Source organism: Ricinus communis, chromosome 2 (genome assembly GCF_019578655.1).
Source record: "Ricinus communis isolate WT05 ecotype wild-type chromosome 2, ASM1957865v1, whole genome shotgun sequence".
In the NCBI taxonomy this organism is placed as follows: Eukaryota; Viridiplantae; Streptophyta; class Magnoliopsida; order Malpighiales; family Euphorbiaceae; genus Ricinus; species Ricinus communis.
Genome location: NC_063257.1, coordinates 12,030,630 through 12,046,475, shown reverse-complemented (window position 1 = coordinate 12,046,475; position 15,846 = coordinate 12,030,630). Strand labels below are relative to the sequence as shown.

General features: G+C 31.5%; 2 protein-coding genes across 2 annotated transcripts; both read left to right on the top strand.

Annotated features, from left to right (window-relative positions):
* The first annotated feature begins 5,476 nt into the window (after positions 1-5,476).
* On the top strand, positions 5,477-8,588 carry LOC8264984 (elongation factor 1-alpha). Its single transcript, XM_025158941.2, has 3 exons — positions 5,477-5,712; positions 6,262-6,738; positions 7,470-8,588. Exons 2-3 carry the CDS (start codon positions 6,277-6,279, stop codon positions 8,355-8,357), a joined length of 1,350 nt encoding a protein of 449 aa, XP_025014709.1. The 5' UTR covers positions 5,477-5,712; positions 6,262-6,276; the 3' UTR covers positions 8,358-8,588.
* A 147-nt stretch (positions 8,589-8,735) lies between these two features.
* Positions 8,736-10,246, top strand: LOC8264983 (pentatricopeptide repeat-containing protein At5g62370). The gene is made up of 2 exons (XM_002527981.4): positions 8,736-9,907; positions 10,013-10,246. Exon 1 carries the CDS (start codon positions 9,194-9,196, stop codon positions 9,893-9,895), a length of 702 nt encoding a protein of 233 aa, XP_002528027.1. The 5' UTR covers positions 8,736-9,193; the 3' UTR covers positions 9,896-9,907; positions 10,013-10,246.
* Positions 10,247-15,846: the final 5,600 nt, after the last annotated feature.

Sequence of the window (15,846 nt, the reverse complement as noted above, 5' to 3'; positions counted from 1 at the left end):
AATATTAACCTCACGTGCAATGCATATAGAAAAAAATATATTAAATAATTATGGTCCAAAAGATTACCAATATGATAGATCAAATAGTGTAAAAATAATGTCTAGATGTGATAATTTGATTACTTTTCGCTTTACCCTAAAATAGTCTAATAAGATAAAATTTAATCGAATAAGATAAAAGTGCATATTCTTATTAAATTGATTCTTAAACGGTCATAATTTAATCATGTAATTGAATTTTATTTGATTTAAGCGACTAAATATCAACTTGGTTTATAAAGTATCAAAGGAGACTATTCGATGTACCATTCGGACATAAAATGTGATTAATCAAGAAACTTTTAGTTAAATACTTGAGATATAAACTTTTATTTGAATTATATGTCTTATTTTTAATTAATTATTTAAAATTTAAACTAGATAAAATTAAAGAGAAGATTAAAATAATAAAGCAATTACTAAAAATAACTTGAGTAGGTAATTTAAAAATAGATAAAGTATTATTTATAGTTAAAGATAATATTGTGCAATTTTTTCATAATTTTATATTTTATTTTTAGAATTATTAACCTGATTGATGAACATATCAACTGAAATAATATTTCAAATAAATTTATTATCTTTGTTAATTATTTTATATTCTTATTTAATATTTATTATTAATTAAAACTGTACTAAAATATTTTATAATAATGAGTTTAAGTAAGATTTTTTTATCTTTGAATTAATATATATAAAATTTATATGAAAAAATAATTATACATGAGTCCAACTATGAACATTCACGTGCAATGCACGTAAATAAAAAAAAAAATTATAAAGGCTAGCATAAGAGATAAACCAAAACTATATATGGCGTAGCATCCTCTTAAGTTATCATTTTGATAAGTTTAAGTTCGGTTTATTATTATTTTGCACGATTTTGAATTAAGTTTGAGTTCAACAAGTCAAATTCAAATTTATTTCAAATTTAACTTATTAAAATTTATTTTTTGACTTTAACTTAGAATTTTAAACCTTTTTGCTTTATTGAAGGAATAGCCCATACAACTTATTACCTTTATTGATTTGATTAATATTAAATATTTAAAGTTTACACAATTTTTTATTTTGAAATCCAAAGCTTATACAAGTTAATTACAGAGTACATTAAGGATTTGAAGTAAACGACAAGATGAATCTCTAAGTACAGAGTTAATTAGTCAATCACCTGAAGACGCTTTGCAAGGAATACCTAACGCTGAATCAATTTGTGCTATTATCTGAAGCAATGGAAAGGTACATTTTAGGTGTTGTCATCAACCATTATCATGTCTTGTGCCGAAGATACATTCTGCATTTTCTTGTTTCAAGCATTTTATCAAACACAATGCTAACAATGTAAAAACGCATACTTTTCATTACAAAATAGCTCATAAAGCACTGACATTCACAATCTAAATATATATAGATTACATTCTCAACATTTCTTACATCAAGACCAAATATATTTCATTAATTACTTAGATAAATCTAACACATGAACCTCTAAAGTTACTGCATAAACTTCCAAGGTCATAAACCTTTACCACTAAACCACCCATTATTTGAACATAGTCACCAAGATAGAAAAAATTGCCCATGCCTATAACTATTTCTCTCTTCTATAGCTCATTCGCATTTCATCTTTTACAATAGCGATTCTCCTCAATAGATTAAGGAATTACTTGCTCTGCTCTATCACGCATGGGATAAACAAAGTTACACCTCCCATTCTCATATGTCATGAACCTACTTGGGTTTCGATTTGTCCAGAATGTTTTCATAATGCCTCCCCTGTCATAGAAGCACATATCAACATCCTCGTTCATCATCTTCAAAACTAAGATATGAAAGATAGGAGAGAAGGTGAAAATAAGAGGGAGAGTGGCAAGTAATCTGATTGAATCTTCTTTTATTTTCTTTATATAGATTAATTTTAGGGGCAATAATGTCTTTACACATGCAATAATCTTCATTATCTACCAGCTCGACAACTTCTGGGGCCCTATGTCAATGTGTAATTTAGGTTGAAGGCAACTGGAATGTAACCTGCTCTTAACACTAATTCGTATTCGATCAGCACGTTGACACCCTTTATTGTAATAAATGAAAATTGAATCACGAACTTATCATTTTTTAACAAGTTTGAGCATTATGGGTGTTTTTTTTTTCTTTATTTTTTTGGTATGAGAAGTTATATGATTTTCTTCGGTGACATTTTAATATTTTAAAAATTATATTATTAATATTTTATGTTTAAATTTATTAATGTTGTTAATTTTTTTGTCATTAGATTTCAAATGAAGTTCAAAATCGATCTTGTCAGATAAATATTGAAATGTAGAGTTAAATATTGAAATGTAGAGTTTTCTAGCATTGTCAAATTATCCAAAATTAGTCGAAATTGACTACGTTCGAAAAAAGAATTTAACTGTGGGATTATTTTTTTCTTTTTGACTTTTCTCTCTAAACTCTAAGAAAATTAGCTATCTTGTCATTAGTCTTAAATGAAAGCTAAATAATAAGTTGAATGGTGGTGGAATCACAAACAATATTTGTATATTTGGATACAAATAGTTAAAGATATAACGTTCAATGCACTAAAGTATCACTACAAAAAAACTACAAGACTCTTTATATTATAAAATTTAAACTATATTTCCAAATTTTATACTTTTAAAAGAAAATTTAATTGTATAAGTAATTTGAGACAATTTATAACTATTCGATCTATTTGAACTTACATAAGTAGAATAAGGGTCAAGCTTGAATATCACAATACTTAATCTATTTTTATTCATTTAGGTTTTTTATAAGGAGAAGGTGCATTGTTGCCCTTAACCTTTAGGCCGAAGAGCGAATTCGCCCTTATACAATTTTTTAGCACAAATATACACTTAATGATTTAGAATTTAAAAATCTAAGCCCTTCTCTTAATAGACAAATAAACAGACGTTAGTTTCAACTGACATGGCTAAAAGTAGGCTCCACTGATACATTAAAAAAGAAATAACAAAGAATTATTTAGATCCAAATTGAGAGAGTGATATACACTCTCCCAATTTAGGCGAGTACATTGGGTCGTTGCAGCCCATGTCTTGTGGGTTAGCTATAGTTTTGTCATTTTATCAATTCAGATTTTGTATCAGTTGCAAACACTACTGTTTTATGACTTGACTAATACGATAATTAATTTTTTTATTTTTAATATTGAATTATACCATCTCTTTTATTAAATAATTTAATTATTATTTTATTCTGTTAGATTTTTCATTAATGAATTATTTTCTTATGTAAATAAATGACTTTTTATTTATGTTAAATTTATCAAATTATATTGATGGAGTTTTTTATTTGCAATAATATTTTTATCTCTTTTTCATATATATTAAAATAAATAATTTAATCTTATTGAAATAAAATTCAGATTTTATTAAAGAAATATTGGGCAGATTCATACTTAAAAATTAGTTAATTATTTAAACTATTAAAACTAAAAATTTATATTAAGATATTTTAACTAAATAAACCCTTTACATAAAATTAGTGAAATTTATAAAATAATGAATTTTTACTCTTAATCAAGTTAATTATTATTAAATTAAGTCAAAAATATTATAAATAAATAACATAAAAAATAATAATTTAATATAATAAAATAGAAAAAAAAATATAAAATTTGATTATGTGGTTTAACCTTTTAATATAAGAGGTCCAATAAAACGTTAGCAATTTGTATCCAAACAATTTATATCCAAATTCATTAATACCGTTAATAAAATGGTTGTACTTCATTCATTTAATGTTAATTGGTTGCGATTCCACCACCGTTCCACTCTTTATCAACTTAGGTTTCATCTAAAATTAGTAATGTCAATATTTATAGAATTTAGAAAGAAAAAAAAAAAGAGAAAATAGTGTGATAAAACTAGAAAACTCTATATTTCGTCTCTCTTGATAAAATCTATTTTGCACGTGTTGATTAATTTAAAAAAATTGCTAATAATATAATCTCAAAGTACTAAAATATCACTAAAAATCACATGACCTATCTATTTTGTACGTATTGATGAACTTGGATATACATTACTAACAATATAATTATCAGGTACTAAAATATCAATAAAAGAAACTACGTAGTCTCTTATTTCAAAATGTTAAATCACATTATCAATTTTTATACTTTCTAATTATTGAAATCACAAAAACCTAATAACATAATATCGTAAAACTTAAAAATATTTTAGACATTTTATTTGTGATTAATCAGTGATATTTTAATTATTAAAAAAGACAATAATGTTATAATGAATTATCAAAAATTAAAAATAAAAACCCTGAAAAATATTAAAATAATTAACCTGGTCCTTTTTAATGCATTCCGGAGAAGATGGCCTATTTTATTACATGCTAATTCCTACTCCTACTCCTACTCCTACTCCTATCCCTATTCAGTATTCCTTATCCAAATCCTGTTAAATAAGTATGTCGGATAAAATACTAGTTCATGTTTTCCTATTCCTAGTATTACTCGGTCACACGTTAATCATTTCCTACTTCCGAAAGAATTAACCCACTAAATTTTTATAAAGCACCACTGCCATCATCAAACAATCCCACCTCAAAGATAATATTAAGATTACATTTAATATCTTAATTCCTCCTCCTTCAAATTTCAGGCGACTGACGAGTAAGATGATGAATTCTAAAAGTCTCTTTGAAAGTGACAAGGACAACGACTCATTCAAGAAAGATTTGAAGAACAAAAAATGTTACAAGGAAGCTTTTATTTTCTGTAACAGAATTAAAGATCACTTGAGCGATCATGACAAGTATTGGCAATTCCTAAGTTGTTTGTATTTGTACAACCAGGGAGTGATTGCGGATACGAACTTGAGAAACAAGGTTGCTGATTTGATCGGAAACGATTTCAAGCTTTTACAAGATTTCGATGAATTTTTGACTCAACGCGACGTCGACTTCACCAAAACCTAGCAGCCTGTATTTTCTTTTATGTCATCTGTTTTTGTTCAGATATATATTATTTTGAGTTCATTCAAAATTATAACTAAATGTGATAAATTTATTTATTCAACTGGCAAATGTGATTATTTATTGTTCAATCAATGGAAATTAATGTCATAGAATATCATACCCCAATCTGTTAATTTCAAATTAAAACATATATATGTATAAACTAAAGTATGATACAAATTAATTATACAAAGACGTTCTGCAGCTCTCATTTAAGGCATCTGTCTACTTTTTTTTTAATTCTGTGGCAACTACAATAATGGTTATCAATAATTTACATTTAAAAAACAAATTGCAGACATCAAAGGCTGGCTCTTTGATCGTAGTAATGGGTTTGGAGTGCTCGTAGCTGTCGTATATTATTGAAAATTTTGAACAAGATTAGGGGTTTTAATATTGAACCCAGGGAAGGACAGATTCGGTGGTTTGACTTTTAGAAGGTTCCTTCACTGTTGCGTCTGGGCAAGTTCGTCGTTGTGTTTTTTTGTCGAGGGTATTTATGTAAATAAACTTACAGTGCCTGCTCAGAAAACCCTAGCCTGTGTTTTCACTATAAAAGTGATCGTTTCTGCTTGATTTGCCTACAATTGGCCCTGTTTTTGCTCCGTTTCGTTCGGCAGGGCTTTTGTTAGAGTTTCTCTACTTCAATTTCTTAAGGTAAGCTAATTAATCTCTTATATTTCTCTTAATCACAGTTCATAGATGTTTCAATCTAATTGATATGTATGGTCTATATTTGTTTTCTTTGCCTTCTCGTTTGATCAAAATCTTTTATGATATTTGTTTTTATTATGGTTATTTTGATTTTGCTTAATCAAGTTAGTTTTTATTTGATTTACTGTTATGTATTCCAGTTATTGTAATAAATAGTATATGCAGTTTACTTATTGTGTAATTAGCTTGTCTATTCATCTAAATCTTAGCAGATTCAACTGTAATTCATCATGTAGCTTGTGAATCGTTATTAATTTGATTCAATTGCTATTATTTGTATTTGTCACTTACTAATTACCAGTATTACATGATTATTGAATTGATCAGAAATTGCGTCTTAAAGATGATTTCTTTATAATTTCCTGTTTATCAAATTTTCTTTCTAATTGCCATGTGATGTGATTTTTTTTTATGTTTTTGGGTTTTGGTCCGTTTGATATATGGATGCTGTTACCATCTGTAGTACTAACTCTTGTGTTGATATTACTTCAGTTTTAGGCATCAATAATGGGTAAGGAGAAGGTTCACATCAACATTGTGGTCATTGGCCATGTCGACTCTGGAAAGTCAACTACTACTGGCCATCTCATCTATAAGTTGGGAGGTATTGACAAGCGGGTTATTGAGAGATTCGAGAAGGAAGCTGCTGAGATGAACAAGAGGTCATTCAAGTATGCTTGGGTGCTTGACAAGCTTAAGGCCGAGCGTGAGCGTGGTATCACCATTGATATTGCCTTGTGGAAGTTTGAGACCACCAAGTACTACTGCACCGTCATTGATGCACCTGGACATCGTGACTTTATCAAGAATATGATTACCGGTACCTCACAGGCTGACTGTGCTGTTCTGATTATTGATTCCACCACTGGTGGTTTTGAAGCTGGTATTTCCAAGGATGGTCAGACCCGTGAGCATGCTCTCCTTGCTTTCACCCTCGGTGTCAAGCAAATGATTTGCTGCTGCAACAAGGTGAAATTAACCATCTTTTTATAATTGCTTGTTTGTTTTTGTTGTACGCAGATATTAATCACCTTCTAATAAAGGGTGCATACAAAGTATAAATGCAATTTTGAGTTGATATTAAAATTGTTAGCATTCATGGACATGGTCCAATACTATGATATGTGTTCACATTATTGAAGGATTATGTGTTGTATACCTTTGGAGAGGTAATGGTTTGTGGCTCTGGTCATTAACCGAAAACTATTTGTGGTCCAATTCCTTCTCTCCCATATGCTGATATTTTATGAAACCTTTGCCCAGCTACCCTGGAGATAATTTTTTTCTCCCCCATTGATGAGATCAACTGTCCTTTAAAAGGAACCATTGAGGATAAGTCCTTGGCTATCTTTCTTTATTTGTTTTGCCTTTGCGATTTGATTTTGAATATCTTTTGTCTTTTCACTTTCTTTACTTTGTAAAATTTTCATGCACATAATTGTTTACAATCAAAATGAATTTCATTACCGAGCTTAATGTGTGTTAATTTTCCTTGCATTCCTCCTGCTGTTTATATTTCTAGCCCAAGGTCTTGAGATACTCAATATAAATTGAATTCTTCTGATAGACAGCCAGGAATTTTTTAGTTTATTAACATGTGAAGTCCTTATTTTCCCTGGTTTATGCTTTTTCTTGTTGGCTTTGCGATCCTTGGAATGAAGTTGATGTTAGTCTAATTTGTGTTTTTTCAACTTCTATAGATGGATGCTACTACTCCCAAGTACTCCAAGGCCAGGTATGATGAAATTGTCAAGGAGGTTTCCTCTTACCTGAAGAAGGTCGGATACAACCCCGATAAAATTCCTTTCGTTCCCATCTCTGGCTTCGAAGGTGACAACATGATCGAGAGGTCCACCAACCTTGACTGGTACAAGGGACCAACCCTACTTGAAGCTCTTGACCAGATCAATGAGCCAAAGAGGCCCACAGACAAGCCTCTTCGTCTCCCACTTCAAGACGTTTACAAGATTGGTGGTATTGGAACAGTTCCAGTGGGTCGTGTGGAGACTGGTGTCCTCAAGCCTGGTATGGTTGTGACCTTTGGACCCAGTGGACTGACAACTGAAGTTAAGTCGGTTGAAATGCATCACGAGGCACTCCAGGAGGCCCTCCCTGGTGACAATGTTGGTTTCAATGTTAAGAATGTTGCTGTCAAGGATCTTAAGAGAGGTTTTGTTGCTTCAAACTCCAAGGACGATCCAGCAAAGGAGGCAGCCAACTTCACATCCCAAGTCATCATCATGAACCATCCTGGTCAGATTGGAAATGGATATGCTCCAGTGTTGGACTGTCATACCTCCCACATTGCTGTGAAGTTTGCTGAGATCCTAACGAAGATTGATCGTCGATCCGGTAAGGAGCTTGAGAAGGAGCCCAAATTCTTGAAGAATGGTGATGCTGGTTTCGTGAAGATGATTCCAACCAAGCCCATGGTTGTTGAGACCTTCTCCGAGTACCCTCCATTGGGTCGGTTTGCTGTTAGGGACATGCGCCAAACTGTTGCAGTGGGTGTTATCAAGAGTGTTGAGAAGAAGGACCCAAGCGGAGCTAAGGTCACCAAGTCTGCCGCCAAGAAGGGAGGAAAATGAGAGTTCAATTATTAGCTGTTCTTGGAAGGGTTTTTTAAATGTACATTGTCTAGTTGCTACAGCCACATATTTGCCTTGTATACGCAGTGGACGTGTAGTATTTTTGTTGCACCATTTTGTTTTGGATGTTTGAGGCATTTTTCTAGCGAGGTTTATGTATGGTTGAGATTGAGAATTACTTATGTATGCCAACTGATAATGAGAGAACAAAGTCTACTGTTTCTAGCTTTATCCATTTTCTTTCAGGGTCGCCGCTGCCAATTAGCTTCTGTACAGCAAATCATCCACATTACTGCCTTGTGTGAGAGAGGAAAGACAGGTGCTGCTCTGGCTTGCTTGGGGAAAATGGTTGATGTTGGATGCCATTCCTTCACCTTTCACTTTTAGCTCCTTGTCGGAATGGGCATTCTGATTTCATCAAGTCCTTGATTGATATCATGCAAGATTGGGGCATGGTTCCACTTATTCAGTAATGGTAAATGAATACTGTCAACAAAAGGATCGCATTTCTTGTTTTGGATCAGATGGAAAAGAAACGACTGAAACCTAACTTTTGCTGTCTACGACTCCATCATTAGTTGTCCAAGCAGAGAAAATAAAATGTTCGTTTCAGAGAATGCTTAAAGCTGGTGTGCATCCTGATGAAACTGTGTATATGACAATGATCAATGCTTACTTCAGGAGTGGAAGCATTTTAGAAGCCCATCAATTGTTTGAGAAGATGATACAGAATGCCTTTCCTCCAGGCTTAGATTCTTATACTGCACTAATAAGTGGGTTAGTGAAGAATAATCAGATTGAAAAGGGATGTTTGTATCTTGATAGGATGTTGAGAGATGCTTAACGACATTGCCCTAGTCATTGGTTTTTGTAGAAATATTAATGGTGTCAAGAAAAGATTGTGCCAGGTAACCAGAGCATCTGCGAGGATGAGAGAAAGGCTACTCCAGTTGCTATGTCAAGGCACTTTCTTGCCTAGGAAAAGCATTTTAAGATTTTCTGCTAATTCTCTTGAAGCATCGAAATTTTTTGCATTGAAGCTTATGTATAAAATTAAAGGAACTAGGTTTATGCCAAATTTGTACCTCTACAACAGTATAATTGCTGGATTTTGCTGGGCAGATAGGATCAAGGATGCATACATTCAGTTTGAAAAGATGCAGATTGAGGGCATATGTCCAAATCAAGTGACTTTTATTATTCTTATTGAGGCACACTGCAGAGCAGGTGAAATTGATCATGCTATAGAGCTGTTTAATTTAATGAATGGAAATGCTTATAGTCCCGATAAAGTTACATACAACACGTTACTAAGAAGCCTTTGCAAGGCAAGTAGAGAGATAGATGCATTGTCTCTCCCTTTTGGTATGCAGCAGAGAGGATTCTTCCCAAACAAGGCTTCGTACGAAAATTTACTCCAATTATCTGAAGAAATGTTTGCTCATAATTATCTGCCTCGCCAGTATACTACTGAGTGGTTGCTTCACATCTTACATGAAGAGAGAGGCTGCATGAAGCTCATATCGTGTTGGACATGATGCATGACAGAGGTAAATTTCTTATAATCACATCCTTTCATTCTTTATAATATTCTCCTTATCTAATGGTTGGTTAATATAATCTATTTTTTCTTTTTTAATTTTCTTTCCTTTCAGCCATGACAAAATCTGTAGCAGAAACCCACCAAGTGGTATTGTAAGGACACCAATTCACTTCTGTAGCCCCGACCAACTTCAGCTAATCTGATTGTTATTCTACATGTTTAAGATTCTTGTTCACAATGGTCAACTTTTTCTATGTTGGATGATGTGGTTGCACCAAAAAAGTAACATCTATCCCTTTTGCCAATCTTTAGATGCATTGCTTGACTTAATGATTTGATTTTTGTACTGCCAGCTTCAGACTGTTGTCAGAAAGATAATCCTCGAGTATATTTTTGCATGTGTGACTGAGAAAGGTACATTCTTTCTAGAAGCATTGCTTCATGTGCTCATGAAATTGCAGAAGCTAACGAAGAAATTATGATTGTAGGTCTATATATCAAGCCCAATAAAATGCATAAATTAGGTGAATATGTGTTCTCATCTACATGTAATTCAGAAAAAAATTCTTTTTTAAAGTCCGTATATATTCAAAATTAAAATATTGATGTTCGGCCATAATTTAAAATTACTATAAAAATTTTTATAAATGAACTAATATTTCTTCAACCAATTATTTGGCTAACTTATGAGCGCAATCGTCTTGTCCACCAGCAAAGCTATAGACCCGAAATGCTAACTGAAACACTCTGCATATCATTTTGAACACTTTCTTTCATTTTTTGATTGATTTTACCAAATTCTTCATCCCCTTTTTTGATCTGTTTGCTTCTCTCCTCTCCTCTCCTAGAAGAGAAGCCAACATTAATACCATGGGTCAAGTAATCTGGTCATTATCTAACTTATAGTTTCCTCAATTCATTTTGATAAACAACGTAACTGTACTTACCTTCAGTGCTATCTCTATGCAACCAGAGGAAAGATCTACCATTGATTCTTTTGTCTTCATCCTTATTCCGTTCAACCGCTTCCGGTTATAGTTTGATCTTCATGAGCGTGACAAGCAAGCAGCTTTAATGTTGTGAAGAGACGCTCTCTCGTCAAAATCCGAACCCACATTTACCTTTCTAAAATAGCAATCAACCTTGTTTAAAAGCTTTACTGAAGGAGGCACTATCTCCCAAGTCTTCAAGGTGGTGAATATACTGTCTAATTTAATGTATAAAAATTAATAAAATCAAAAAAACATTAAATCAATGAAATAACCTAATGAAACAAAGATACTAATTAAATAAAGGAAAATATCTATAAAAACTAAATCAATCAAATTAAAGTTAAAAATTTATAAGTAAAAATTAACATTAAACGGATACGTACTATCTATGCTTGAATCTTTCAAGAGTATCAAAAACTAAATTTAAACCTGTCAAAATCTTATTGTATATTTTTCAAACCGTCTTATTAGGCAGCAGTAGGATAGAGTATAAAAAAAAAATAAACGACCTATTATCATTCTTAATTTTAAGAATTTTTTGAAGAAATTAATTAGTTGAAGGACTGAATTAAAAAATTATTTTCTGAAAGGATAAACAAATAAAAAATAAATTAAGGAAAGATAAGAATAGAAGAGTGTAATTCTAGTAACAACCAATAGTGGGTGAATTGGTTGAAATTAAAAATCAAAAAACAAGATAAACCAAAAATGAAAACCAAGCATAACTCACAACACCAAGAATTTACAGTGATTCGGCCAACTCTTGCCTACATCCGCTTCTTCAAGAATTCTCTTGAGATTTATACTGTCAAGTAAAATTACAAATCTAACTCTGTTTGTGTTCTTTTACAAGGCTAAGAACAAACTCAAATATTTTTCAAAGGCTCACACTCTAACTCATTCTAAGATTTTCAATCTTAGTTACAAGAGTTTTTAATCCCTTACCTAAACACTCAATCTCTCCTTTTGAACTTTGAATATAAGAATTAAATATCCAACTACCTAAAGATTCAATCCCAAGCTTAAATCTTTAATACAAGATGAAAAAGATAAAGATTTGAAGTTATTGAGAGTAAATGTATAATGGGGCTTACAATAAATGCTTTTGCTTGACCTAAAACACTTAGAAATAATATTTAAAAATTTCTAGGTGAAATAGAGACGATGCACCTTCATTATATACAAAAATAGTCGTTTCAATAATCTTTATAAATGCAGCTTTACAGGTAGGAAGAATTCTTCACGGTCGTAAATCATCGGCGCGAAAAATAGATTTGAAAAGCTGGAATCCGTCATGACCATGAGCAATTCTTCAAGGCTGAGAAGTCTCCTTTCATGGCTGGAATTCTGGTTATAAACTCTACTATGATTTCTTGAAGTTTTGGAGAGTTGTCATTCTTTACGGGCATGACCTTTCCATCTTCACTGCTGGGAATGCTGGCCATGAATTCTTTTGTGATTTCTTCAAGTTTTTGGGAGAAAGGCCATTTTCACGGGCGTGAACATTTTTTCACAACCGTAAATTCTCGTTTTCACGGCTAGAAATGATGTCGTTAATGCTACTGCTTTTCAGATTTTTAGAAGTTTACCCTACATTTTTCTTGGAAAAACTCTTATCTTTCTTTCTCTTATTTCTTTTTCATCTTTCTCTTTTTTTTTTCATTACCATTTTCCTCCATTTTCTTAAAAAACAAACAAAAAAGTTACTTATTTCTTAACTTAAATCTGAAGGTTTACCTTACATTTTCTCGGAAAACTCTCATCTTTCTTTCTCTTATTTATTTTTCATCTTTCCCTCTCTTTTTTTTATTACCATTTTCCTTCATTTTTTGAAAAACAAACAAAAAAATTTACTTACTGATTTCTTAACTTAACTTAAGTTTCCTTTTTGTTATTAGAAATGGATTCTAAGAAGAATAACGTTAAAGGTCAAACAAATGGGACTGAACAGGTATTTATACACGTACTATAGTTTTTTATTTTCACTTTGCTTCATGTATTCTTTTTTATTTAGATTAAATCTGCTTCATATTTGGTTATGGGTAAACGATTATAATATAATAAGTAGGCATGAGAAAGTTCTCGATAGAACGTTGATGTCTTAAGTATGGTAGCAGAAAAGAAAAAAAAAATCATAAAATATTAGACATTTATATTTCAATATTTTAATATTATTAAAATACATTTTTTACTTATCTAAAATACAACAATGAGACTTGTAATTATTTGAAATACATTCATAAATTTTTTTTACAAAACTGTGCAATATGTGACATAAACTTTAATAAAATACCAAAACTGTAAATAATGATTACATTGACATTCTATTTTCTATATAAATTTATTTTTATTTTACTAGTTACATATTTGACATTATTAGTGTTTTATTTGTTTTCATTTGATTTTAGACTTTTTAAAATTTGTTTATTTTTCAATGTTTTTAAAATTAGATAGAAACATAGACTAGTGAGTTGATTGCTAGGAGAGAGGGTATACTTGTCTTTTTACTTACACAAATAATACAAAATGCTGCAGAGAAAACTTGTAGAACGAAACTTGTTATCCAAGAACATAAAATTGGCAAACGTTACACAATATTTTAAAAATCAGACTGAATCGACCAGTTCAAGTGGTTCAACTGAAAACTAATGGTTAATTCGATCTAATTTGACTATAAAACTAGTTTTGCAATTGAATTGGTTTGGACCAAATTGAACCAAATTAAATCAGTCCAACTGGTCCAACCGGTTTTCTCTAAATAAAGAAAACGAATATTTTGGACACATAAAAGCTTTGAATTCTCGAAGGCTTAGACTACTTTTTTTTTGAAAACTCTCATCTTTCTTTCTTTTATTTCTTTTTCATCTTTCTCTATTTTTTTTATTACCATTTTCCTTTATTTTTTAAAAAACGAAGAAAAGTTACTTGTTTCTTAACTTAACTTTAGTTTCTTTTTTGTTTATAGAAATGGATTCTGAGAAGAAACACATTGAAGATCAAACAAATGGGACTGAACACGTATTTATACATGTACTCTAATTTTTTTTTTGCTTGATATTTTCTTTTTTATTTAGATCAATCTGCTTCATATTTGTTTATGGATAAAGGACTAGAATATAGTAAGTAGGCATGAGAAAATTCTTAGTGGAACGTCAATGTTTCCACCTTCTTTGTAGGAAAACCTTCAAACTTTACTAGCACCTGTTACATTAGATACTTGATGAATGAAATTATTAATGGTAACACTTATTATTTGTAATGAAGGTAATTGAGGAATCTATGCTTTACTAACCTGTGATTCACCAGTTAAGACTCTAAGGACAGATTCAAAATTGTTTCAAAGATTGAGCAGCTTTACCATGTCATTTGTTTGAAAGGAATTGATGGCTATTATCAAATCTAGGATTGGGTTTTCATACTTCTGAACATCTTCTTCAATTTGTAGGAAGTATGGCCATTTAAAATACCATAAAGAGAAAGAAAGAAAGAAAGAAAGAAAAATATTACCGTGTTTTCATGTATTCCTTGCTTGTGCAAAATATTTCCTACAGTAATAGGTAACATCAGAAGCAAACCTCTTTGTCAATTCTGCTAGTGAGGCGGCCAATCCTTCCTTTCCATCATTAGAACCTCCAAGCTGCATCTTTCTCATATTGACCGATTTAATAGGCAAGTTAGGTCCTTCCATAATGTCCTTTAGCTTCCGAAACAAGTTCAGCATCTGGATGGATCTCTTCAATTTAATACTGTTTTTTCTCCAAGGTAGGAGTTTAGCATCAGGTGGAGGTGGCAGAGAGGGGCCTGTTAGGTTTATTGGTGCTGGTATTTTAGTTGATCTATCTTTATATGCTAGAAACTATTGCTTTCTGCGATGAAATTTTACACACTAGTTCAAAAGCTACAAAGTGCAAATTAATTGAGAATTCTGCTTCCTTATGGCATAAGCATTTAGGCCATATCTCTAAATAGAGAATTCAGAGGCTTGTGTTGAATGGAATTCTTGACTCCCTTGATTTAACAAACGTTCAATTGTGTGTTGAGTGCATTAAGGGAAAGACAAAAAATATAAAGAAATCAGGTACCAACAGATGTATAGAAGTCTTAGAACTAACACATATAAATATCTATGATCCATTTCCTACACCAAAATGGAATGATCAATAATATTTTATTACGTTCATAGACAACTACTCAAGATATGGCCACCTATATTTAATAAGTGAGAAATCTCAATCTCTAGATGTGTTCAAGTTTTACAAAGCTGAAGTTGAACTTCAACTTGGTAAGAAAATTAAAGTTGTCAAACCTAACCATGGTGGTGGAGAATACTATGGAAGATTGATGGATCAGGTGAACAACGTGCATGAACCTTTGCTAACTTCCTAAAAGAATGCGGTACCATCCCACAGTACATTATGCCAGGAAAATCCAACATGAATGGTGTTGCTGAAAGACGAAATATGACGCTTAAGGACATGGTAAGAAGTATGATCAATCATTCTTCTTTACCTGAATCTCTTTGGGGAGAAGCATTAAAGACTGCAATATATATCCTTAATAGAGTATCCAGCAAAGCAATAGTTAAAAATCCAATATAAAGCACTTACACATTTGAGGATGTCCAGTTGAAGCAAGACCTTGTAGGCCTAATGAAAAGAAATTGGACTCTAAGACGGTTAGTTACTATTATTTGGGATATGTAGAATGCTCTTGAAAATTTAAGTTTTATGATCCCACTACCCGATCTTTTTTTAAGACGAGAAATGTGAGATTTCTTAAGGATGTGTAGAGTTTGTGGGGGAAGGATAAGAAATGTCTCTTTTAATGAAAAAAAATATCTTTAAAGAAGAGAAATTTGTTTCTCTTTCCAATATTTTTATTGATAGTGATTAGGTAGTAAGTAATTAAATTCTTTCTACAGAGCAAACTCAAAACCTCAAGAAGTGCCATTTAG